The sequence below is a fragment of the Rhinolophus hipposideros genome, assembly GCF_964194185.1.
Source record: "Rhinolophus hipposideros genome assembly, chromosome: 12".
Classification (NCBI taxonomy): domain Eukaryota; kingdom Metazoa; phylum Chordata; class Mammalia; order Chiroptera; family Rhinolophidae; genus Rhinolophus; species Rhinolophus hipposideros.
In genome coordinates this window covers 24,397,250-24,422,874 of record NC_138058.1, presented here as the reverse complement: position 1 = coordinate 24,422,874, position 25,625 = coordinate 24,397,250, and the positions used below count along the sequence as shown (strand labels likewise).

Genomic DNA, 25,625 nt, shown 5'->3' with positions numbered 1-25,625 from the left:
TTGGCTTCATTGCATAGGTTCTTTTGGGGTCCTTTCCAGACAAGGTCTCCCATTCTTCCAATCCTAGCAACCACTAATTTGCTATTAGTCACTGTAGAATAAATTTGTAATTTCTGGAATTTTGTAGAAATGGGATCATGCAGTAACATAATTTCAGTTTCTTTTTTTTATTGCTGATCACGTTTTTAGATTCATCCTTGTTCTTATTGCAAGTATTGTTGCAAGTATCAGTAATTCATTCCTTTCCATTACTGAGTAGCGTTTCATTGTATAATTTTACCACTATTTGTTTATCCATTGATGTGTTGTTGGGCACTGGGTTTACAGTTTATGGCTATTATGAGTCAATTTGCTATAAACATTCATGTATGAGCCTTTTGTGCACACATTTTCATTTTTCCCGGGTAAATATCCAGGAATGAAATTTCTGGGTATGATAAGTATATTTTATAAGTAATTTTTTATTAAATTATATATAATTTTTAAAGAAACTGCAAGTCTTTTCTAAAGTGGTTATACTGTGTTATATTCAGACCAGCAATACATGAGGGTTTTAGTTATTCTGCATATTGGACAACACTTGATACTATTAGTCTTTTAAATTTTAGCCATCATGTGGGTATCTAGTAGTATTTATGTTTTTAATTTGCATTTCCCTGATAACTAATGATGTTGAGCATCTTTTTATGTGTTTGTTGACCTTTCAGATATCTTTTGTGGAGTGTCTGTTCAAATGTCACCCATTCTTACTTAGTTGTTTTATTTTTGAGTTGTACTTCTTTATAGAATCTGGATACAAGCCTTTTGTCAGAATAAATTGTTACCAATATATATGTATTCCCATTGGTTCAAGCCACAGTTCTGCCTGCTATTCCTTAAATAGGATGAGAGCCTTTGAAGTCTCTTTGTTGCCTGGAATGCTGCTCTCCCAGATATACACAGACCGCCTCCAGTCACTATTCAAATGGTCCTTTTTGGTGAGATATTTCCTAACCGTCCTATTGAAAACAGTAATACTCACGACCTGGCATTCCCCCTTTTCTCCATTTTTTTCTCCACGGCACATATTCCCTGACAGCTGTGTGTGTTGTTTACCTGTCCTGTGTAAAGTGTTGACCAGAATGAACCCCAACCAACCATCAAGAACATGGGCAATAACTCTCTGCAGCCTGTTTAGGGCATTTCCTCCTCTCTTGGAGGCTGGTACATTCAGGGACGACAAACCAAATTCCTGTGCCTGGTAGGTGAAGAAAAGGTTGGTTTCATTAATGTAGTCACCAATCTCTTCATAAGTATCCAAGGCAAATAGCCCAGCGCCATCCGCTCTAACAGATCCTCCCTAAATGACCGCACCGAGAGCAAAAAGGCAACCGAGTCCCGCGTGCCGAGAAAAAACTTGAATCTCGACCATCGGAGACATGTAGAGCTCTTGGTGGCCAATGCTTTGCACGGGAAGGTGAAGACGCCTCGTTCAAGGCCCAATACAAGTTAGGAACAAAGTGGAGGCTCGCACCCAGACCCCGGCCCCGGCCCCCGCATCCTTCCCAGCCCTCCCTCACGGGAAGTGACGGACGGAGCTCTCCTTCGCGTCCGCTGAGGGGACTCACGCGGGGGAAGAAGGACCCGCGGAAGAGTGGGCGGGACGGCGCACCGGAAACTGCCTCCCGCCGGGATCCGGAAAGAGAAGCTGCGGCCAAGCTTCCGGAAGTTGTGGGCTTTGTTTCCGAGGGGAAGATATTCCAACACGGACGGCGCAGGCGGCGGTGAGTCCTCCGGGCCGGGCTGCGGGGCGGAGGCCGGAGGTGGGAGATGGGAGGGCCGGTACCGGGCAGCTGTAACCCAGTTATTTTGAGTCCAGGCCTGGAGCTCCTTCCGCCCTTGTTTAACAGGCGCCTCCCGAGACCGGGCCCTGGAAATGTAGCACCAAAGTGATACACTCAGTCTCTACCTTCAAGGTTTATACACCGTAGTGAGGATACAGAAAACCACTCAGGTCCCGCCTCATTGAAGTTGTGACGAGAAGGAGCTCGTATAACAGGGACCCAGCGCCGGGGCTGTGGGCTCTCCAGTATATAGACTCTTTCACGGCGAGTTGATGGGAGGGACGAATTGAGTCGGGAACTCGCTCCCGGAGAGGGCAGAGGTGGGGAGAAAGCTTGGTGGCTTGAAGCCCAGAAGGCCATGGCGGCGGCAGCGGAAGGAGCGCAGTCAGGGAAGAGGCGCGCCTGGAAGCGGAAGAGGGAGCAAGCGCCCGCTCGTAGGATCCGGGAGCTTTGGCATAAAGCCGAGGCCTTATCACAAGAGCAGTGGAAGGACAAGGTTTGGTTTCCAGTTGGACAGGGTCACTCTGCCCGGTGGAGGTTGGATGGTAGGAGAGCAGGGATTGTGAGGCGACCGCTCCCAAGAGGCCACGGGTGTGGATGAGAGATGGTGGCCTCGCGCGGTGGCAGTGGGTGTGGGAGAGAAGTGGACTGGTTAGAATGCTATTTAAGAGGTAAAATTGGCACGATTTTATGGGTTAGAAATGGGACTTGAGATTAATCGAAATGTCTGGCCTAGGTGAGTGAATTATATAAAACAAACTATTTTGACGTGTGCCGGGGGTCCTTTTTACTAGCGTAAAAACAAAAACCACCAAAGGTTTTTTTCCCTCCATGATTATGTGTGCTCATTATATGTTGTGTGTTCCCTATAAAAAAATTCAGAACATGCATACAAAAGTATTTTTTAGAGAGGACCATATAAATTACCTGTAATCCAGTTACCAAGATGGGCATCTTGTGGTGTGTTTCCTTCATGAATTTGTTTTCTGTGTTCTTTTTTTTTTTGTTGTTGTATAATTGGGACTATATTTGTTACACATTTCTGTAGTTTTTCCGTTGGACACTATCATGACAATAAAGATTGAGCTGCTATGTGCCGGGACGTTATTCACAGATATTTTATTCCTCGTTGTAACAGAAAAAAACACATAGAATTCCACCCAGTCAGAGAGAACTTGATTGATGAAATTTCCTTGCAGTGTTGTTTCTTTTTTTTACCTTTTTAAAAACCCCACAATTTATGCCACATTTTATGTTTTGTTTTCCAGTCAGATATTTTTACTTCATTATTTATTGCTATTTTCACACATCTTTACTCCTTAAGATCTTAGTTTTTAATGGTTGTTTAGTCACAACCAGTCCCGTTGTTAGCTAGGTAACTTTTCAACTTTTTACTATTAGGATGCTGAGAGGAACTTTTTATTACCTAAATTCTCAGATTTCCAATTTATTCCTTGAGAAAGAGTCTTAGCTATGGAACCTACCAGATTAAAAAAGTAAAATGAACCTATCAAATTGCCTCACCGAAATAGCTCATGAAGATGTTGATAAAAATTGTTTTAAAGATCACATTTTTGTAATACTTTGTTTTCCCATTCAAAAATATTGACAGGTCAACCAGAAAAGGAACGTGCATGGTCAGGCACGTTAAGGAAGTTTTTATGGTAAGGGAGAAAAGTCTATATCGGACTGAGCAGAGACCATTACAGTCTGGGCTACACCCCTAAAGGAGACTTGCAGCCCCGAAAGAGGGGGTGAGGAGTGTTTTACAGGGGCTCTGCTGACAGGGTGGCATTGTTTGAACAGAAAATGTTGACTGCCTGTAAGCCACTAGCTATACTGTTTTGTTTTCTTGTATCACAAGTTCGGCTCTGTCTGTAGGTACAGGTCAACAGACATTTTGTTGTTTTATTGCAAACATGGCTTTGTCCGTAAGTCAAGGCCTCTGAGACCTGACATTCATAGACCTAACATTAAGTCAAGGTCTCTAACATTCAGGGACCTAACGAATATGGTTATATCTTTCCAGTTATTTAAGTTGTGTCTCATGCATCTTTTATGTATTTATACATACCCTGTCTTTTCCTTCTTAAACTTATGTCTAAGAAAGGGCCAATCTTACTAATTATTTAATAGTTGTATCCTCTGGTTAAATTGCATGTGTGAACTGAATATCTTTGAGTCAAGTGTAATACTTCTTTTCTCTAGAATTGTTTTTCTCCTTATATGTGTGTCTAGGTTCTGCTAAAATACAAATAAAACAGTGAGATCAGAAAGCTAAAAAGGCTAAGTTCTAGTGAGGTTTCATTAATACCATAGGTAACCTGTGGTCTAAAAAATTCCTGATGGATGGCCGGTTGGCTCAGTGGTTGGAGCGAGGTGCTCATAATCCCAGGGTCACCGATTCAATTCCCACATGGACCAGTGAGAAGCAACGGCTTGAGCTTGGAGCTGAGCCGCCGGTGGGTGGCCAGTTGGCTCAGTAGTTGGAGTGTGGTGCTCATAACACCAAGGTTGCCTGTTCGAGTCCTACATGGGCCAGTTGGACCAGTGAGAAACAACTGGTCTCAGCTTAAGCTTGGACCTGAGCCACCTGTGGGTGGCTGGTTGGCTCAGTGGTTGGAACTCAGTGCTCATAACACCAAGGTTGCTGGTTCGATACTCACATCAGCCACTGTGAGCTATGCCCTCTACAACTAGATTGAAAACAACTTGACCCTGGAGCTGAGCTGTGCACCCCACAACTAGATTGAAAAAACAGTGACTTGACATGGAGCTGATGGGTCCTGCAAAAACACAGTCCCCCAGTATTCCCCAATAAAAATTAAATAAAAAAAAATTCCTGGTATTCTGCACCTAGTTGTCTATTGGGGAAGTTGCCCCTCAGCCATGCAGCTGAGCTTACCTCATCTGTACAACCAGAAGAGCAGGCAGCAACCTTGATCCTCTCCCAGGACTGATAAAGGAAGCTAGAAACAGCTCAGCAGTGTGAGGAATACAACATCTCATGAGGATGCCAAAAGTGCTTTGGGGATGGATTTTCCTAGTTTATCAGTTCTATCATCTTATTAACTTTTTGAAAATTTATTTGTTAGCAAAGATATTTGTTAATGAATTATAATGTTGACTTTTAAACAAAAGACTGGTCTTTTTGGTTTTATATACTAGAATCCTGCGTATCTACGAAATGCAGTTAACACATCAGCTGGACTTATTTCCCGAATGCAGGGTGACCCTTCTGTTATTTAAAGATGTAAAAAATGCTGGAGACTTGAGAAAAAAGGCCATGGAAGGTGCCATTGATGGTTCATTAATAAACCCTATGGTGGTAAGTACAAGTGAGAACGAGTGAGGTCTACAGGGCATTTAAGAATGTGTTCATTTTCCATGATGTTACAGGTTAGCCTAAAATTGTCATCTTCCGGTGAAAAGTTCTTGTCCAAGCTGTTAAGTTGAATCACATGTGGCCAACCTTGAATTGAACAGTGAATAGAAGATGAAGTGCCAGGCCCTGCTCTAGGAGATGGGAAAGGTGGTAGTCTGGCACTGACATTGTGGCAGATAAGTAGATCTCCATCTCATCTGAACTACAGAATCTCTGCAAAGGCAGCATTGCATAGTGATGAAGAACACACGTGTGAAAGTACATTTCCAGGACTTAATCCAAGCTCTGCCATTTATTATGACTTTGAGCAAGGAGAAGCCAACCTTTATAGAGTGCTTACTCTGTATCTGGCTTTACGCATACTTACATTCTTCTAAGCGCTTTACATATACTGACTCACTTCACAACAACTCTGTGAAGTAAGATTACCTGCATCTAACAGATAGTCTACGGAATTTGCACACCTTTTCTCGGTAGTAAGTGACAGAGCTGAGATTCAAACCCACACATTCTTTGCCTTGGTTTCCTCATGTACTGCATGTGAATAATGATACCAATTTCATAGTATAGTTTTAAGAAAGAAGATAATACAGGTATAAAATGTTCAGAATATGGCCTTTCCCATAACATTAGCTCCTAATGTGTTTTTTTAATTTTTACTGTTTGTTTTTGCAGCTTTAAAAGTCTATGCTTTTCTGAACACGCAGGACTTTGAGATAGAAATTTTGAAAATATAGTCCATAGAAATTGTGATAAAGCAGAACAGCCTGACATTGGAGTTACCACGAGAGAGCATGCATCTTCAGAGTGCTCCGGATTCTCTGTGTAATTCTTTTTGTTCTCTTTGGTAGATCGTTGATCCATTTCAGATACTTGTGGCAGCAAACAAAGCAGTTCACCTCTACAAACTGGGAAAAATGAAGACGAGAACTCTATCTACTGAAATTATTTTCAACCTTTCCCCAAATAACAATGTAATTAATATGGATTTTACTTTATTTCTGTTGACCTTGTCATGATAACCTGTGTGTTTCCTAGTGATGGGTTGGAGGCTAAATTCCTGTAAGCCTAATGTTAGTAACAAACCAAAATAATAAATGAAGAGAGCTTTGGGCAGAGAGTGAAGGTTTAGCACTACCTCTTACTAGATAAATAAGCTTTGGAGTCACTTCACATGTGAGTAAGCAAAAGTTTAGCTAACTGAGGATAGTTTTATGTGTCCTCTTTATCATATAAGGTCAAGAAGATCCCTCTAAATGATAATGTTTTACATTAGGCATATGTACTAAAACATTAGGCATAGATATTTGTGTGTTATAAGCGTCTTTTATTCTCTCTGTAAACTCCTTGAGGAAGAATCTGTGTCTTTTCCATATACCAAAAGCCTCTCTGGTACCCGGATCAGCCCTTAACGCATTCTCGTTCACACACCCAGTGCATAGAAGAGTTTGGGGTTTGAGATGGTGATAGTAATCAAAGTTACTGAGCTAACAACATTCCACATGTGACATATAAAAAAACAAACTGAAATTTTGCTGGTGAAGTTTTAGCATTAGTATTACTGTTAATCATACAACCAGGTACTAATATCATCAAGAGAAAAATTAGGAAACCTGTGGCATGGTTTGAAATTCAGATATTTGAAAACTTTATAAAATGCATGGTAATAGAATTCCCCAGTACCGGAAGGAAAAAATGACCAGATAATTATTGTTTCTTTGAGATCACTTGAAATAATTCCAGAAACTATTTAATTCAGTAAACATCCTTTGAGCTTGTCCCTGTTCCAGTTACAGTTCTAGAGGCAGTAGAAACAAATATGTTCCTGAGGAAGGCATTTGAACAAGACAGAAGTTCAAGTGCCCTAAGATAAATGATGTAGTGGGAATAATAAGTCAAAGCTGTGGGAGCAGCAAAGAACATTCTGTAAGGAGGAGGGTACAGTGGGGCATGACATTTGAACTGGACCTTGAAAGATGAGGGCACTTCCAGCACAGGACAAAGTATGAGCACAGGCAAAGAAATATGAAGTCCAGACTGGCTGGAAGACAGGAATACATGGCTTAGGGTCACATGAGGCCAGAGGGAGGGATGTTTCTGTGCTATGCCAAGAATTCTGGGCTTGCTTCCACAGGAATGAGGTGCAACTTGGAGCAGTGCGCACTCTAGAGACAGAACTTGTCAGTGTTAGGAAGGGATTATTAAAGAGAAAAGCTGTGGCAGACAGAACCCTTAGGATGTGAAAATAAGAACCCGAGCAGAGAAGAAGGTGAAGGGGGAGATGCTTCAGATATAGAAACTACTGGTTTATTGTCTTTATTTTTCCTTAGATTTCAGAGGCTTTGAAAAAATTTGGTATCTCAGGAAATGACACTTCAGTTCTAATTGTTTACATTGAAGATGGAGTAAAACAAATAGATCAAGAAAACCTAATATCTCAAGTAGAAGGTCATCAAGTTTCTCTGGAAAATCTTTCTGAAATAACAAACATTCCAGAAGTCAAAAAGGTTCGTAAATCTGCATTTGTAGAAAGAGTGTGATCGATGAGGAATAATACTAATGATGCTGTTTACTATTGATCACCAATGCTTCTGTTTTTTTTAACTTTTAAGAAAGGTTACTATTACTAAAACTTACTTGAAAAATAGTTACAGATGCAAAGATTGGAGATGTAGGTTTATGTAAAATAAAATTAGAAACTTAGTTGATTCTCTAATTAAGAAAGAAAGAATAACTTTAAATATCAAGCCTACATAAAAAATTAATTTAGTATGAAGTCAGTGTCTAGCTGTATGCTTTTAAAACTGGTACAAATTTGGTTTCTATGTTTAGAGAGTTACCACCACACCTGCAATTTGACATAAGTGATGACTTACCGTCTACTTTGTATATTTTAATCACATTTGTAATTTCATACCATTATCCCAATAATGGAATGATAACTTCACTTATACACGTTTGTATGGTGAAAATTAGTAGTTTGTGAATATAACAGCATGTCATACTTTGTCTTATTTTTACAGCTCTATAAACTATCTTCACAAGAAGAAAGTATTGGAACACTATTGGATGGTGTCATTTGTAGAATGTCAACAAAAGATGTTTTGTGAAATGACAGAAATATTAATAATTTTCATCATTTAAAAAAAACATTGGTTTTCTTTTCCTGATTACAAAATTTATATTTGTTCATCATAGAAAATTTTAAAACACAAAATGGTACAGCAAAGGGGGAAATAAGCCTTTTACTCCTACCTCTTAATAGCTTAAAAGATAATCACTGTTAACTATTATTTGTTACTGTCTTCTAGTTTTTTATTTCTGTTCAAATATATTTTATTTTTATGTAATTGGGATAGCAATTGCAAACATTTACAAGAAAAACTAAAGAAGAAAGTTCAATGACAGAATTAACTGAGGAAATGAATAAGCGGCATGTCGTTTATGAAGAACTATGTAATAAAACTTTTTCAGCTACATTTGAAGCAGAGAAACAGGCTGGTACAGCTTAGGAACAGCTAAATGAACTAGAGATTCACATGCTAAATTATTGGGTTATCAGAATCTACAGCAAAAAATCAAGCATGTTGTGAAATGAAAAGTGAAAATAACCAACTCAAATTGGAGGTGTTGATACCGTGCTAAGGTCCGGCTGCCTGCTGCTTAAAAAAGTTAATAATCGAGATACATGGTTGGTGGAAAGAAAAGCCAGATTTATTCAGAATGCCAGCATTCTGGGAGGATGGCGAACTCCTGTCCAAAGGCCACCTCCCCGTCCTTAGACCTCTCAGAAGGTTGTAGAGGTACACAAGAACAAAGGATAGGGGGCATCTGTCAGGCAGGTCCGAGGGCTGACATCCTTCCTGGGGTCAGTCTGTTTTACAATAATGTTACCTGCACTCGGTCAGGACCACCGAGGGCTGGGGCTTTATGTGTATTCCAGTGTCTGGGTGCCTGAGGACTAAGAAATTGTTCTTTTCAGGTTAGGATTCTGTTGATTAAATGGGTTAACAAGGTATGGGTAGCCTTGAGAAAGGGAATAAAACAGTTCCTCAGTTAATCAGTGAGGGGAGAAGCAAAGAGGAAATAGCTGAATGTCAGGGTAGATCAAACTGCACACTAAGTAGTAACTTAGTACAGGTGACTAGATAGCAAGCTGTGCAGTGAGCCAAACTGCAAACTAGCTAGTCTAATTACGTTATTGATTTACTGAATTTCACCCTTACAATGTCAAAACTCCACTCTCAGCTTGCTAAAAAAGAAACAAGGTGAGAGAAAACTTCAGGAGGAATTGAACATGTATTGATCTATAATTATCCTCGGTCATTTGCAGAACATGAAAGAATTCACGAGACTCAGAAAAAGTAGGAAAGCAAGAAAAGGTTTATTGAAAGTCGAGCAGCAAGGATGCCCATGGCAGTGTCTAGAGAAGATGGCTGCCCCGATGAGGAGTGCTGGGGTTTCATTTTGGGGGGGGGGGGATATTGGGGAACTGTTTTTCCAGGACCCGTTAGCTCCATGTCAAGTCATTGTTTTTCAATCTAGTGCAGACACAGCTCAGCTCCAGGTCATGTCATTGTTTTCAATCTACTTGTAGAGGGCGCAGCTCACTGGCCCATGTGGGAATTGAACCAGCGACCTCGGCGTTAGGAGCATGGCACTCCAACCACCTGAGCCAACAGGTCACCTGTTTCATATTTTTCTATGCATGTTGTAGGGTGCTTGTCAACTTGCAAGGGGCCTGCCGTTGCAGTTATTTTGTCTTGTTCCCGTCTATGACGGATGTCAGCTTGCAGGGGGTTGCTGTTACAACTGGCTTCTTCCGGGAACTCTTCTATTCCCATCTATGATGGGTGTTTGTTAGCTTGCAGGGGCCTGCCATCGTGATTAGGAATTGTTCTGGTCCTGCCAGTGATGGATGTAAGGTGCTTTTCAGCTTGCAGGGGCAGTGCTAGCCAGGGGATACAGAGCCAAGCAGTTCATTTGTAAGCTCATTCCTGCTAGCTCACAAGCTTGCTCCCGTTAACTCTTTACTTGTCTCATGAGAACACAGTTCTGGATATCAAACACTTTGATCCTTCAAAGGCTTTTTCTTCATGAAAGTAAAGAAAATTTTGCCCTCAAAACTCTTAAAAGAAGGTAGGTAATACAAACTGCTGTTGAGCTCCTATGGAGTTTTAAGCACCAGGCAAATAAACATCTGAAAAATCTGTTGGTTATTTTAGTCTATTTTATTTTTGCTGATGTTATGTTCATAATGGATATTTTTAATATATTTAATATTAACTTCCTATCCTTAGGCATCTGAAAGGAAGTTCACCATTTTTACCAATATGTTTCCTGACATTTTATTTTCTGTTGTCAATACCTACTCCTTGATGCTTATTTTTATCACCTCATTCTAAACCTTCCTGGCTTTCTAGCTTTACAACTCATCTTATCAAATCAACATTCTTGTAAAAATCACACTCATACTCCCCTATTCTGAAACTTTAGATGGTTCAAGATTTAATCCCCAGGTTTTGTAGGTTGATAGTGGAAGGCTTTTCTAATCGGAACCCCTTAAGCTAGGATAAAACACCATGGCTTGTTCCCTCTACCTTGATTCTCCTAATACTGTTCACTCTCCCACCCATATCCATTTATCCAGGTCAAGTAAGAAACGGCATGCTTAACTCCATAGTAATCTATTTATTTCGTATTACAGCCCGAGGGGGTCAACAATTTGCAGATTCCTAGACTCTGTCCCAGGCCTACTAAATTAAAATGTGGGGTTTGGCCTGAAAATCTGCATTTTAAACAAACTACAGTTCTTTTTTTTCCCCTCTTCTGTCTCCACCCTCCACTGCAGTTCAAGCCGTTCTCAGTCTAGTTGTGTAGGACACAGCTCCCTGGCCCATGCTGGTATTAGGAGCCTTGCGCTTCCCCTGGCTGAGGCAGTTGGTTGACGGTGGCTCAGGACAGCTCACAGCAGCTCTTGCCAGCTGCTCACACAGGCTGCCGGCCACTCAGCGCTGCCCACCAGCTGCTCATGGCAGGCAGCACATGCTGACTGCCGGTGGCAGCCCAGCTCCAGGGAGAGCCATTATTCACAATCTTAGCTGTAGAGGGCGCATCTCACTGGCCCATATGGGAATCAAACTGGTGACCTCGGTGTTAGTAGCACAGTGCTCCAACCACCTGAGCCACCGGGCTGGCCCCGGTTAACATACTAAAACTCTGAGAAACTCAGTTCTTAACCTCTTTAGAGAGTTTGTCATACTGCTTGGCGTTGGCCTGACTACTTACTGGGTGTTTGATTCGTATTTCTGTAATATGAAATAAAAATCACACATTAAGTCATTACCCCCACCCCAATAAAATAAAATACATGATGTTGACATTTTTTTAAAGAGTACCCTAGATGTCTTTCAGAATTACACAATCTGGATTTGTTCACGATTTGAGTCAGTTTAAATATTTCAGGGAATGATAATAGATTTTTGTGTCCTTCCCATTGGGTGTCATCAAGAGGCCCATAATGTCAGTTGGCACCCACATTGTGTTAGGCACAGCCAGAGGAGCAGGAGACCAAGATTGGTCTATTAGGATTTAGTTAGCTTGTTTGAGCTGCAGGAAGTCAAGCTAGAGCAGAGGGAAAAGATCATAACCTCTCTGAGCAAAAGGGGTATGGACTTTTATGAGACGGGGGTAAACAAGGCTGTTTCCCCTTCAATGACGAAGGGTTTCCGGGCTCCAGCTCCACATCCTGACCCCAGGTCTCCCACCAGACTGCCCAGGCCCCTAGAAGATTAAGCAAGACAGGATCAAGACAAAATGGCTTTTAAGATAAGGTTTCTGCTCCTGGCCTAAATATGGCTTAACACCTTGGTATACAAAGTTTGATTACTTGAGTCTGGGTTTTTCTTGCCGACACAGTGAAGAATCAAAGGTCAGCAAGCTGATTAATGTGCAAGCAGGGTTTATTAGTGATACATTCTCAGGGAAGACAAGGACCTAGCCGAGGTGGGGGGAAGGGGAGAGGTAGCAAGCAAGGGCAAGAGAGCTTAAGGGACAGAGAGAGAGGGAGGGGAGGGGAGGGGAGGGGAGGAGAGGAGAGGAGAGGAGAGGGACCTTGTCCCTAGGACTTGTAGTTTGCTGGGTGGGAGGAGGGAGTTACTTATAGATATGGCAGGAAAAAGTGGTGCCTGCTCTTCCACTGGAGGGTATGTTGTCCTAAGATGGGTGGAGGTCTGTTGACTCAGATCCTTATCTTGCCCCATACCACCTCTTGTCACCTGTTGTTGTAGAAACTTGATATGTGGCTGGAGGCAGGTAATCTAAGTTATGAGCTCTTTCTGTAGGCACTATGTACCTCCCACCGCTTCTCCTACATTTTCTAACTTCTACCTAACCACTTGGTTCGGGTGGTACCCCCAGACCTGTCCATTATAAAGGCAGCTTTTCCCTTGAAGCTTAGAGAATTGAAGCTCCCCCAAAACTCAAAATGCTGTAGTCAGGGTTAAATCTCACATTTGTGTGTGATCCCTGATGCTCTGCTGATGGTTTCCTCGCAGCACCTCTTTCTGCGCCATCACCTCAAACATATTCTTTTTATCAGTGTGTAACATGTAACATATGTAATTTTATTTTTACACATTTGTGTTGCTTTCAAATTTTCACTTCACTTTTACAAGTAAATATTGGTACATGTTTCTCTTTAGGATAGCTTCCCAGAAGTGGGGTTATTGGGGAAGAGGTTTTTAATCCTAGAAAGGTACCATTTTGCACTCCCAATAGCAGAGGACACGCATGCTGATGTCAGCAAGCTCGCCAGCCTCTTAACTTGTAAGCAGTTTTTGCCATTTTGAGATGTCTGACTATTGGTAAGGTTGAACTCTGTAACTGTAATGTTTCAACTCTTTGTAACAAGGGAAAAAGCAATGTCATTTCCTGGGAAAGAAGAGTTTAACCTAAGCTCCACAAGTCTTTTAGGGAAAGTCATTTTGAGCCAATTTCGGAACGTGTCCTTTGCATTAACCAGGTAGCTCCAGAGTCTAAATCCTCTACCAGCAAACGCAACCTGTTACTAGAGGGTCTTTGGTGCTAGAAGGAAAAGGACACAGTTGGATAGGCCACATGGGCTTGGTTCCTTAGTCAAGGATTATATATTAAAGCAAAAAGCTGTGTCCTCTGTGCCCTGGGATAGGGTGAGGGAAGGGGGCTCTGTTAGCTGGGTATTGTTGCACCCCCATCTCCCCAGTTTTGAGAGCAGCAGAGGCTGACTCACCTCATGGGAAGGTTTTTTTAATCACCTATCTACTATCCACCTCCCACACTCAAAACTACAGGGATTGATCATAAACCCTGTGCCTTCTTTTTTCAGCTGTTCCAGACCCTGCTTACCAACTCCCCACTAATTTCTCCCCACTAATTTCTGGTCATCCGACTGCAGAGGTGAATGAAACACAGGCTCCCTACCTCGTCACAGCCCAGCTTCTTGATACTAGGGTTTATTAAGATGGGATTGTAATAGGGGTGTTGAGACAGGTTAATTAGCATGTTACTAGGTGGACAGGGGCGTCTCTGATGGAATAAACAGAAAGCAGCCATATCCTGAAACTCCAGGCCCTGGAATGTCTCCTTCACTCCAGGACAGACATGAGAATGCTCCTTAAGGTTAATAAATGATCTCAAATCCCCTCTGGCCAGACGAAGGAGCAGATCTGATAGATAGGAAAGGATTATTTCGTTAATCCCTTCAGGATGAGCAAACAGGAAAAACCTGATAGATGAATCCAATTAGAAGGCTCCAGCCCCCTTCTCCAAGAAGGCCAAGGAAGGTATAAAAGTAAGAACTTTTGCCTCAATCACTGGGCACCCCTATTTGGGACCCCTTCCCTCCGGGGGAGGGCGGGTGGGAGGGGGTTTTACTTCTGGCATTGGGTCCAAGAAGATGAGATGGTATCCTAGAAAGACATCAGACCTTCAGAAACTGTGGGTGACCTCAATTACAATATCTCCTCAGAGGTCAAGCAACAAAAGATGTTGGCGAACTCCTTTCCTTTGTAAATAACATAATTAAAGGCCTTGCACATTTTTATCCAGCGTTCATATATCATGTTTCATCATAGGGCTAAATAAATTGCCTTGGTGCTGATATATCAATAGTGAAATTTAGAGAAAAAGATAAAAAGGACACAATGTCTCATAGGACACAATGTCTCGAGAGCTCTGACCCTTTGCTTTCAATAAACTGTCCTTTTCTAAAACTCTTTACCTCTTCTGAGTCCATGTTTCCATTCTTCGGTCTCACGAGCAACGATCCCTGCACTCACTCCAAAGTCCCCTACATCATTTGTGGACTCACAGAGACATATTCATACATCAGTGTAACCGGAGGCCAAAGGAGTCTGGGGCTCATGCCTGCGCCACTCAGCCAATAGACCAACACAGGCGTTGGGTCGTACAATAAACGTTTATTATCAGAGAACCGGTGGTCTGAGAAGGCAGTGGGGCAGGTTAACACCTCCAAAAACTGCCTTACATTCACAGACCAGATTGGGTTATTTAAGGGAAAATCTGGGCATTCTCCCAGAGGATGCATGACAGACGTCTCTGAGGTCTGTTTTCCTTTCGAGATGCCCCCTTCTGTCATCGTATCTCTTGTGGCGTCCCTGGTCTGGAAACTGGGGGGGGAGTAACCTGGAAAAATGCTAACCATTAAAGTTTGTAATTAACAAGCATGTACAGGCTCTGGGGCCAGAAGCCAAAACAGGGCAAGGTCTCCCCGGGGCATTCTGAGCTCAGGCCGGTAGGGGTGCGATTTACTGTTTAAGGGCCAAATAGAGTGAAACGAGCCTGGATGCAGGGCAGGGCACCCCGGAGGCATTCTGAGTGCAGGGGGCCCAGTTGAGCCCTGCGTCAGTGGTGTTAAGTCTTCTATTTTGAGATTTGGACCTCTGGTATAATTCGATTTAATAGTATAAGTTGGCTTGGGGCTCTTGAAAAGCTTTCCTTGTCTCTGCTTGATGTACATTTACTATGCAAACCAGTTTCAATGTTTCTGTTCACGTTGCCCATGCTGGCCCTGGGACTTGGGGAAGGTTTTGCATTTGTACAGGATCCACTCCTGGTGCCCACTTAAATCTACATAACACATGAAAAGGTTGCAATAACCAGTTTAACCGCACCTGACTCCACGCCAAAGGACAAAGCCAAACTTGACAGAAAATTCCACTACAGGCCAAAGCAATTTACATCTGGTTAGAAAACCTAAAGCTTCAGATGAAACAAAGACTCAGGGCAGTAGTTTCCAGCAGACTCTACCCTGCTGATACTTCTCCTACTTTAATAAATCTTCCTTCTGTATTTCTACCTGATTCATGAATTCCTTTACAACCCGTGGGCAAGCAGCTAGCCACAACAGGGTTTATGATTAACAAATACTCGTCCAGGAGCCAGCTAAAGAGGATGCCGCCAGTGTTTGGTCCCCAGAAGTGGAGCACGCCCTGAACAGTTTCCTGGTTGCCATTCAGAGGCTGAGGGAAGAGGCCAGGCTGAAGCCACTGGACACTCAAGGCTTTTGTAGTAGCAGGTGAGAGGACATGGGTGGAAGGACAGCGCTCTGAGTGTGGCCTGGAGCCCCACGCCCTCCTCCGGGTCTCAAGGCTGGGCCATTTTTGGTGTTTGGCTCTTCTGCCACCTCAGCAGCCTAAAACTTTGCAATCAAGGGGGAAGAACCGTTTGCTGAAACCTGTTCTTGGAAACAGGATTCCTGCCATGTATGGTCCCCAGGAGAGGGACCAAAGGGTGGGACATGTGCTCTGGCTGGTGCTGTTGAAACAGGGGTTGGTTGGCACCCCCATGATAGAGGCCTCTCCGCGTCCCTGGCCTCACCTTTCCTTGACGTACTATACTTTAAAAATAGGTCATCCCCCTGTGGTTTGAGCTCAAGCTCGGAATGTCCCCTGTCCCACCCAGTTCCCTGTTTTAGAAAATTACCCTGAAACTTATGATTGATACCTTTGGCTTATTGATCACAATCTCAATGGTGTACCAGGCTACTCCCATCATTGTCCTTGGGTTGCTGACTCCACAATAGACCTCTGGAGGAACACCCAGATTTTCCCTTAAATGCCCCAAGCTGGTCTGACAATGTGAAGGCAGTTTTTGGAGGTGTTAACCCGCTGCCTTCTCAGACCACCGGTTCTCTGATAATAAATGCTTATTCTATGACCCAACTCCTGTGTCAGTCTATTGGCTGAGCGGCGCAGGCAGCATGAGCCCTGGACTCATTTGGCCTCCGGATTCACTGTCACCTCAAGGTACCAAGAAGCGGAGAACCAGAAAAAGAGGGAAAGAGGGCATAGGGGACGATACTTTACACACCAGAGCTTTGTATATGTTATTTTATTAAGTCCTCAAAACAACCTCACAAGGCAGGTTTTGATTTTACCTTGTTCTATAGATGAAGAAACACAGGCTCAGAGAGGTTAACTGACATGCCCAAGGTCACACAGCTAGAAAGGAATGGAATCAGGTTCAGATGCGGGTCTTTCTGACCCTATACGTTCTCCCAGTGGCTGTGGTCTGTTTTTTCAGGCAAAAGCAGAAAGACATGCTCTTAAGCAGGTCTGTCGGGTTCCTGGGAGGTGGAAGAGATGGGGTTATTCACATTGTTTCCTTTCTCTTCCCCAGGGCTGCCAGGGCAGAGTGCAGGGACGCCCAGCTTTCTCCCGTGGACTTTGAGATTCAGACACAGAACTTTGCCATGGCTCCTTATCACATCCGCAAATATCAGGAGAGTGACCGCCAACAGGTTGTGGCCTTGTTCTCCCGAGGCATAGTTGAGCACATCCCTACCACCTTCCGCTATGTCCTGAAGCTGCCGAGAACCCTCGTGCTTTTGCTTGGGGGGCCCCTTGCCCTATTCCTGGTCTCCGGCTCCTGGCTCCTGGCCCTCGGAGCCGACCTCACCCTCCTTGCTGCCTTGAGGTTCCTTGTCAAACACTGCTTTACCCAGTACGTGGTCACCTCTTTGCACACAGACATGTCTGACATCACCAAAACCTACTTGAGTGAGCGTGGCTCCTGCTTCTGGGTGGCCGAGTCTGAGGGGCAGGTGGTGGGCACAGTGGGAGCTCTGCCCGTGGAGAAGCCCAGCCTGCGGAAGGAGCAGGTGGAGCTGTTTCACCTAAGTGTGGCCTTGGAGCGCCGGGGTGAGGGGATAGCAAAAGCCCTGGTCAGGACTGTCCTCCAGTTTGCGCGGGACCAAGGCTACAGGGAAGTTGTCCTCAGCACCAGCATGATGCAGCACTCCGCCCTGGCCCTCTACCAGCACATGGGCTTCCAGAAGACAGGTCAGTACTTCTACAACAAGAGCTGGGCACTCATGGCTGTCACTGTGGTACAATTCAGCTACCGGCTCCCCTCCACACAGGTCTCTTAGGCATCACGGCAGAGAGGGAGCCTGCGATCTGTTTCCTTGTGGATTAGCAAGGAGAGGATGAGCGCTGTGGCAGTAACAAGCAAACCCTGAACTCTCGCTGTGACAGCATAGGAAAAGCGCGTTGCTCCTTCACATCGCAACTCAATGGGGTGTCTGGGGGCTCTGCTCTCGTCAGCCTTGTGGGGTTGTTCCTGTTTCATTTATCTAGTGCTGATAGGGGAGAACCCCCTCACTGCAAAAGTTTTAAACCTCCCTCACTATAGAATGTTCAAATAACCTGAAATGTCTTGGGAAAGGCTCAACAGTCACTTAAGAAATAAAGGGAACCAAGTACTATTAAAAACTTAAGGGGAGAAGTCTCTAACAGACCAGTTTAGCTCCTAGTATATGGAAGGAACCCTTTGCAATTTTTCCAAGCACCCCAATGGCTGTTGGACCTCAGAGAGTCAGTGACTGAGTCCACTTCCCTCGAATTAAACGTATTTCATTTAAGTCTCCACAGGACTCCCCCAAAAGGAAGACTGTCACTCCTGTTCCTGTGAGCCAATTGAAGACCCGAAGCTGTCTTCAAACAGAACTGCTGGAGCTGCTCAGTATTGCTCCGCGAAGTCTTATCTGCGCCTTCCAGCTAATTGGATAGCAACCTATACTTTCGTCTATTTGGCTCCAAAGATCAAAATAGCCCCCAATAATCAGTCCCTAACCATTCCCTTTGAAAAACTGCTGGAAAAGGGGGCTATGCTTATTTTTAGAAGAAGACTGTTGTTGCTATGTTAATCAGCCTGACGTAGTCACAAGAGTTCAAAGATAGAGCCTCCGGGATCCGCCAACAATTTAGTGAATCTTGGGGATCCTGGTCCAAGATCTGGAGCTGGGCATCCTGGCTTCTTCCCCTTGCCGGACCATTGCTAATGATCATTTTAACCCTTGTTTTTGGACTTTGCATCCTAAACCTTTTAACAAAATTTATTTCTTCCTCAACTTCCAAATGACACTTCATCAGGGCTCTGGGCCAGTTTCAGTTGGAGCTACTTCAGAACTCCAGCTCTCACATGGAGACCAAATGGGCCGTAATTCCCCCATGGTCTCAAAGATATGAGACCCTGTTACTGATTGGGGAGAAATGATATGGGAGAGCTCCCTCGCTACAAAAGTTTTAAGCCTTCTTCACTAAAGAAATTTTAAGTCTCCCTTTCCATAGTTTCTTAGCTTATTAACCCGGGCTTTGATTACTCTCCTAATCAGTTTCTGAATCCTAAAGATTGCTCCTAGCCTGAATCACCAAAAGTCTCCCACCCCTGCTTCAGATAACTACTTCAAAGCCTGTGACTTCCCAACACCCCCCAAGCCATTTCCGGAACTAACTCTTGGATAATTCCATCCCAGAAACCAAATATGTAGGTTTTAACATTCCCCCAGGCCAGTATACTTGTTGATTATAATCACTAGAGCCTAATGTTCTTTCCAACCCATTCTGGGCCCAGTTCCTGGACAATTGATGCCACCTGAATGATTGGTTGACCACAGGCTCCATATAGCTAATCGATTTATTAATTAAAGTCTACTTTTCCTCATTTAGGGGCCCTGGGAATACAGAGAATACCCCAGCAAGATTGCCAGTCCAACATGGTCTTCCAGGAGGATCTCGAGACCCCTTCCTCTCATCTGAGATCAGACAGGGTGAGAGTTCCGTGAATCCCCCAATAGGTAGGGACAGCTCTACGCCCCTGCCCAGCAGGAAGCAGATATAGAAGAACAGACCTCCTGTCCCTCCACTTCCCATAGAGATTGTATGGGGATCATGCCTCTCAAGTGGAAACCAAGGCGGGCAGTTAGAGATAGACATCGGGTCTCTGCATTACCACCCAAAAGACCCCTTTCCACCCAAAACGTTTCATTGTAATTATCTATCCCTATGAGGAACAAATGGATACAAAATACCCAACTAGATTACTGGCCACTCACATCTCCGCAGTAAAGGCCACAACGACCTTCATTTCACCTGGGCCTTATTATATCATAATTGTAATATCATACATATGCCCAGAAGTTCATTACAAGAGACTGAATTCTGGGAAAGAACATTCACAGTCTAAAAAGATGAGGTAATAGCCTCTTGTCAATCACAGATGTCTATCAAGTGGTCGCATGCCTGCAAAGGAACAGCCCATTCTGAAGAAAAAAGGATAAAAACTCCAGTCCTCGCCAGTCACCCCTTCCCTTTTTTGAGGCCCTTAGAGCCTCCTGAGCCTTGCCTTTGCTCGGGGCCCAGTCCAAACCTTTTGGAGTGTACTTTTTCTCCTAATCATGCCACCTTGAGCCCCTTGGGCCTTTTTTGAGCCTCTTCTTTTGCTCAGCCGGCTCCAAATTCTTTGGAGTGTACTGTCCCTTTTAATAATGTCCCTTGAGCCACTGCGTTCTGCTCAGGCCCGCTTCTATTTCTTTGAAGCGTTACCTTTTCTTCTAATAAACTGCTTTTTCACTACTTTACCTTGGTATTTCACTCAATTCTTTGTTTGAGATGCCAAGAACATGGACACTGTGCTGAGGAGGGCCCACTGTCTGGTAACAGTGCCACAAGAGTGCCAAAAAAATAATAAACATTTACTTATTCATGAGTCTGTAGATCAGTAGTTTGGGCTGGGCTTAGCTGGGCAGCTCTTTTGGTCTTGGCCTTGTTCACATGTGTGGCAATGGCTAAAGTGACAGGGTGACTGTTTCTTTATGCTCCAACAGCCTTGCTCAGGCATGGTTTCCAGATGACTGCAGATGAGCCAAAGTAAAGCAGAAACAAGTAAATGCTTTTTCAAGCCTCTACAGATCTCATGTCTGCTAACATCCCAGACTCAGTAGGAGAAAGTGACCTATCTCTTCAGTGAGAGATGCATTCACATGGCAAAAGGACTTGGAAAAGTGTGGGATGAATCCAGGTAATTAGGACTGGGGCCACTGATGCCATCAATTTGTTCTGGCCCCCAGTTGCTCCGCTGAAGAGAAAGAAGGCAGCCAGGGACAGGATGTGGGATATTGACATGGGCTGGACCTAGAGGTCATGCAACCCACATCCCACTGGCCAGGACCCAGAAACGTGACCCCAGCATGCCTGAAGGAAGGTTGGGAAATGCATGTCCAGGAAGAGGAAATGGGATCGGCAGATTTCCTAGATTTGCCACTCCAGGGACGCTGCCTCTGCCCCCACATCCCAGAGACTCCAGACACTCACAGTTCCCTCAGGGCTGACCGCTTCCTCGTTTAAGCCCCTGATCAATGGCGAGGTGGGGCTCAGGCCCTGCTGGTGTGTGCAGCCCCATGCACCCTTGCCAGCTAGCTCGTCACCGGCATGGGTACCCCACACATGTCTGGAGCCTCTCACCAGGTATCTCCAACCCAGAGGCCAAGTTCCAGGAACTTGTGTCAGCCAGGCCACAAACAAGGCCCAATCCTGCTGTGGGGACAGAGCCCCAGAAAGCCGTTTCCAGGCTCTCGGCCTCACGTGGAAAGGTGCTGGCTCGGGGAGTAGATGGCCGTCAGCTGTGGCTAGTTGGCCGTCAGCTGTAACCCTTGAGCCATTGGCCACTAATATAACTGTCGCGGCTGCTCTGGGGAGTGGAGTTGATGGGAGCTGAGGAGAGTCGGTCGGTTGGCAGCAAAGCGGCCAGCAGGTCGCACATCGTGTGAATCCAGCCTCCAGTGAGACTATAGTGGTATGACTCCCCTACCTATGGCTCTGTGGGTGTTCCTTTTTGGCCTCACCGTATCCTGCGTTCTTATATGGGGAGAGGGAGCGGAGTCCCCGCAGGACACCCTGCATGACACCTGCCACCTGGCATTGTAACAGGCACAATTCACCTAAATGGAGACCTTTCACCAAGTGCATAGTGCAGCTCCAAACATTCATGTTTTCTTGACCAAGACTTGGGCCTCGACTCTGTTCCTCTATTTCCGTCGCTTTTCTCCCTGGCTTTGGGGCCCCCCACAGTCCCTTCTGCCAGGCCATCTTCCTCCTCCAGGTCTGCTGCCTTCCCCTCGAGCTTGGCAGAACATTCAACCATCCAAAGAACTCATGAAACTGTGCTCCCACTTCCAGGTTCTAAATCAAACTTCTGTGCCACCCAAGCTGTGTTCTGGCCATATTTAATGGTGTGGCTTTGAGTCTGTCCTACCTGAAGGGGGCAGGAAGAGGTGGGGACTAGCCTCTGCCGCTGCTCCTACCAGCTCTCCTGGGCCCAATCAGTGACCCTGCAGGAGGAGTTCCCATATGGTGCCAGAGATAAGGGAGCAGCTTCTCTTTCGAAGCACTAACTAGCAGCTGGAGACTTGATGATGCTGGTAACCTGGGGATCTCTGAACTTGAACTGCCTGATAAGAGATAGAAAGGTGAGCAAGATAAACCTGCTTGCCACACACACTCCGTCTGTCTGGGGAGCTCACACAAGCCACCCCTTCTCTCTTCTACTCAGCATGACCTTCATTTTCTTTCTCATCGCACTTTTCAAACTGCTACCCTGTTTTCCTTTCGAAGACTTAGTTTATTTTGTCCTCACTGTTGACAGATTGTAGTTTGTCTTTTGAATTGTTTTAGCTTAACCTGTCTTCACTTAGATTTCCTGACTTGGCATTTTTATCTTCCTTTTAAAAAGGAAGCTACCTTGATTTATACCTATCCTACCTTAATTTATAAACTGGTTTAATCATGTATTTAAAAAAAATATTTTTTATTACTTTTTAAAAGTCATGCCTTTGAAGTTTTAAAATTTCTCTTCTGTTGACATTTTAAATATTTTAATTTAGGCTTTTCAATTCCAAGCTATATATTCTACAAATTTCATGATATTTGTGATTTTTATTTCTTATACATGATAAGTCCTTTCATTATATTTCATTTATATTTTAACTGTGGAAAATATACATAATATAAAATTTCGCATCTTAATCATTTATAATTGTACAATTCAATAGCGTTAATATATCCACATTATTGTATAACCGTCACCACCATTCATTTCTAGAACATTTTCATCATCCCAAACAGAAACTTTGTACCCATTAAACAATAACTCCCTGTTCCCCCTCCCCCCAGCCCCTAATTTCTATTCTACTTTCTGTGGCGATGAATTTGCCTACTCTAGGTACCTCATATAAATGGAATCACACAATATTTGTCTTACTTCTTTTTGCCTTTCACTCTAAATGACTATCACATTGGATTTTTGTCTATTTGCATCTTTAATTTAAAATTGTTTTTATGATAGTGCTTTTTGCTTTGTCGTGCTGACAGGGTCACGTCATAGTGAAGACTGACCTTCTCCTGCCATCCAGTTCTCTTTGAAGTCATCTCCTTGGTGCCCTTTAATAGATCTATCTTCTTTAAGGTTGACTTTCCAAAGAAGTCTCCTGTATAACTTGAGACAGATTCAAAATCCTTCCCAGGCATTTAGCACCCTTGTGTTGCGCTGAGGTCACTGCCGGACATCAGCAGGGGTTCTCTCAGTCTGGTCTCTCCTCTTTCACTGGCAGTATTTCTCTAACCCACACAGCAATTGGAAAGTTTTGTCCCGCTATTACCCCTTCATGTGTCCTGTTGTTGCCGGCTTCTACTTAAAGACTGCCCACTAGTATCTGTGGACTAAGTTTCTCAGATAAAATAAAGGGTGCCCCAATAAATTGGAATTTCACATAAACAATAGGGTTGGTTTTTTTAGTATAAGTATGTCTCACATAGCATGGGAAAGACTTATACTAAAACATTTGTTCATCTAATATTCAAATTTAACTCGGAGTCCTGTATTTTATTTGCTGTATCTGACGGGTCTACTGGAATTACCCAGAATTCCAAACTCGAGTCAAGTTCATAGGCTGCCCCACCTTTCCCTCGAAAGTCCAGCAGGAGTATGGACCAGGCTCTTTCCCCTCTGCCTTTCCCTCCAGGCTCCGCATAAGGAAAGACTGGGTTAATCTGTGATAATTCACCCACCATAGGGCCTGTTTCAGGAAGGAATCACAGTGCAAGCGCTTCACTCCAGACCTGGACAGGCCTTCATCACTTGGACAGCTCAATATGCATTTCCTGCAGTTGGAGAGGCTCATTGGACTCACACCAGAGAAACATTTAGCTCCCCCAGAAAGCTCATCTGGGCCTGTTTTCTATACCATGATGCTGTCTATCGAAAATTTTATCTTCTAGGAGTCTCTTGCTGCTTCCCCGGAAAGAGCAGGTAGGAATAAACATGCAAGAGTGCAGGAGTCTGTGACACTGGGTGTGCAAGAGACCGTATGGAGACTGTTCAGGGAAAGTGTCCATGGCCCGGTGTGGGCACCGGAAGGAAAGAGCACCTCACTTCCTAGCCTGGCCTTGGCCCACCAGGTGAACTGCTGAAACCATTTGCTGACAGAATATCTTCCATGCTTAGCCTCCAACCTTTGGGGCAGGAGTAGAATATTCTCAGTTATGCCAAGAACCAACAGAATTTTTGTAGCCTTAATTTCCTGGTTGCATGTACAAAATTATCCACTTTTCAACCTTAGTTAATCAGGAAATGAGGAATGTTAGATGTTCACCTTGGCCAGGGTTTTCTTGCTTATTGTTTCTGGTCCTTATAAAGCCAAGAGTGCTGACCACTTGCCCCAGATGCCAAAAGCTCTGTCAACATTTACAAATTTCTTTTCCCTAAAAGGACCAGATCCTACTTCCTATATCCTTTTACCCATTAATTTAAGAAGTGCTAGCACCTGGGCATATTTGCTTTCTGAAGTTAGGGACAACCTGTGTGTGGTGGTTGCTGTGTTTGTGATTAAGCACATCCCTCTTTTTTTGGTTGTTTTTAAAGATTTTATTAGGGAAGGGGAAGAGTGTGTATTTCCAGGACTTTATGGGGGGAACAGTTTGTGTTTTCCAGGACCCATCAGTTCCAAGTTAAGTTGTTGTCCTTTAATCTTAGTTATGGAGGGCGCAGCTCAGCTCCAAGCCAGTCACCATTTTTAGTCTAGTTGCAGGGGGCACAGCCCACCATCCCATGTGGGAATTGAACCAGTAACCTTGTTGTTAAGAGCATGTGCTCTAACCAACTGAGCCATCTGGCCACCCACTGCAAGCTCAGAGGCAGCGCAGTTCAAGTTACTGTCTTTAATCTAGTTGCGAAGGGCGCAGCCCACTGGCCCATGTGGGAATTGAACTGGCAACCCCGCTGCTCAGAACTCAGGCTCCAACCAGTTGAGCCATCCAGCCGCCCATGCACATCCTTTTTTTATGTGCTCTCAAGTCACAGCTTCTTAAAGCCTTGTCATCACAGTCTTAACATCCAGCACATTTGTAAACTCTCTTGTGAAGTTGAACATTACAAAAAAGAGCTACTTTTTTGGAGACTGTGCTCAATGGGAGCAGAGCCCTCTGCTCCACACCCCACCAGCTCTGCTTCTGTCTGTACTACCAGAAAAATAGTATCCACCTGCTGGATTTGTTCACTGCTGCATTCCTATCATCTAGAATAGAAGCTGGCACATACTAGTAGATGCTCAAGAAATATTTACTGAGTAAGAGATTAAATGGGTTCATTTTTGTTTTGTGTTGGCTCCTGCCAGGACCCCATCTGCACTGTATGCCCTCCCTATTACCAGCACCCCCAGTGCATCAGTTTCTTTAGGCTCAATCCAGTATGTTTACATTCTGAAGGGAAAGAGGCAGTAGAGAAGTAAGAGTTTTGAAGACCTATTAGAGTGCCCTTTACAATTGTCTTCCCAGAGTTATCCGTAGGGGATCCAGGAGTATCAACAATGGATTTTAACTCTGACATACATATTTATGTTTGGGGGTGGGGGGAGAATCTGCTAAGTGCTTTCAGCCATAAGTCTGAAAAGCCAATGACCACACAGAATCACTTCAAGGAAATCCAAGAGGAATATACACAAAAGGGAGAGGGAGATTTTAGAGATACGGAGATAGGGAGATTTTAGATATATGGTTACCTGGTGGAGGAGGTAACACCTGTGC

The 25,625-nt window shown here is 44.1% G+C and overlaps 2 protein-coding genes across 10 annotated transcripts; both read left to right on the top strand.

The window, feature by feature from the left end:
- The first annotated feature begins 836 nt into the window (after nt 1-836).
- TPRKB (TP53RK binding protein) lies at nt 837-10,420 on the top strand. Of its 4 annotated transcripts, none has more exons than XM_081069533.1 (5): nt 837-1,763; nt 4,992-5,151; nt 6,060-6,182; nt 7,539-7,715; nt 8,232-10,420. In XM_081069533.1, the coding sequence occupies exons 2-5, from the start codon at nt 5,011-5,013 to the stop codon at nt 8,316-8,318; spliced, it is 528 nt and encodes a 175-aa protein (XP_080925659.1). In that variant the 5' UTR covers nt 837-1,763; nt 4,992-5,010; the 3' UTR covers nt 8,319-10,420. The 4 variants fall into 4 exon arrangements, with proteins under 4 accessions (XP_080925659.1, XP_080925660.1, XP_080925657.1 ...); XM_081069534.1 differs by lacking the exon at nt 837-1,763 and adding an exon at nt 2,150-2,319 and having other exon boundaries at nt 8,232-10,418; XM_081069531.1 differs by lacking the exon at nt 837-1,763 and adding an exon at nt 2,316-2,494 and having other exon boundaries at nt 8,232-10,418.
- On the top strand, nt 1,754-21,539 carry NAT8 (N-acetyltransferase 8 (putative)). Of its 6 annotated transcripts, XM_081069530.1 has the most exons (6): nt 1,754-1,763; nt 15,645-15,784; nt 16,888-17,549; nt 18,132-18,176; nt 19,218-19,318; nt 19,768-21,539. In XM_081069530.1, exons 3-6 carry the CDS (start codon nt 16,961-16,963, stop codon nt 19,975-19,977), a joined length of 945 nt encoding a protein of 314 aa, XP_080925656.1. In that variant the 5' UTR covers nt 1,754-1,763; nt 15,645-15,784; nt 16,888-16,960; the 3' UTR covers nt 19,978-21,539. The 6 variants fall into 6 exon arrangements, with proteins under 6 accessions (XP_080925656.1, XP_080925654.1, XP_080925653.1 ...); XM_081069528.1 differs by lacking the exon at nt 1,754-1,763 and having other exon boundaries at nt 15,682-15,784; nt 18,141-18,231; nt 19,768-20,127; XM_081069527.1 differs by lacking the exon at nt 1,754-1,763 and having other exon boundaries at nt 15,682-15,784; nt 18,132-18,231; nt 19,768-20,127.
- Nucleotides 21,540-25,625: the final 4,086 nt, after the last annotated feature.

What these genes read in the sequence shown, in the direction of transcription:
- NAT8 (XM_081069530.1), top strand. Translation starts at nt 16,961, where the DNA reads ATGGCTCCTTATCACATCCGCAAATATCAGGAGAGTGACCGCCAACAG. An exon ending in AGACTGTCACTCCTGTTCCT is followed by an intron (nt 18,177 to 19,217) that starts GTGAGCCAATTG and finishes TTCCTCATTTAG; the next exon opens with GGGCCCTGGGAATACAGAGA. An exon ending in CTCATCTGAGATCAGACAGG is followed by an intron (nt 19,319 to 19,767) that starts GTGAGAGTTCCG and finishes TGTCAATCACAG; the next exon opens with ATGTCTATCAAGTGGTCGCA.
- TPRKB (XM_081069531.1), top strand. Translation starts at nt 2,421, where the DNA reads ATGAGAGATGGTGGCCTCGCGCGGTGGCAGTGGGTGTGGGAGAGAAGT. An exon ending in GTTAGAATGCTATTTAAGAG is followed by an intron (nt 2,495 to 4,991) that starts GTAAAATTGGCA and finishes TTTATATACTAG; the next exon opens with AATCCTGCGTATCTACGAAA. An exon ending in CATTAATAAACCCTATGGTG is followed by an intron (nt 5,152 to 6,059) that starts GTAAGTACAAGT and finishes TCTCTTTGGTAG; the next exon opens with ATCGTTGATCCATTTCAGAT.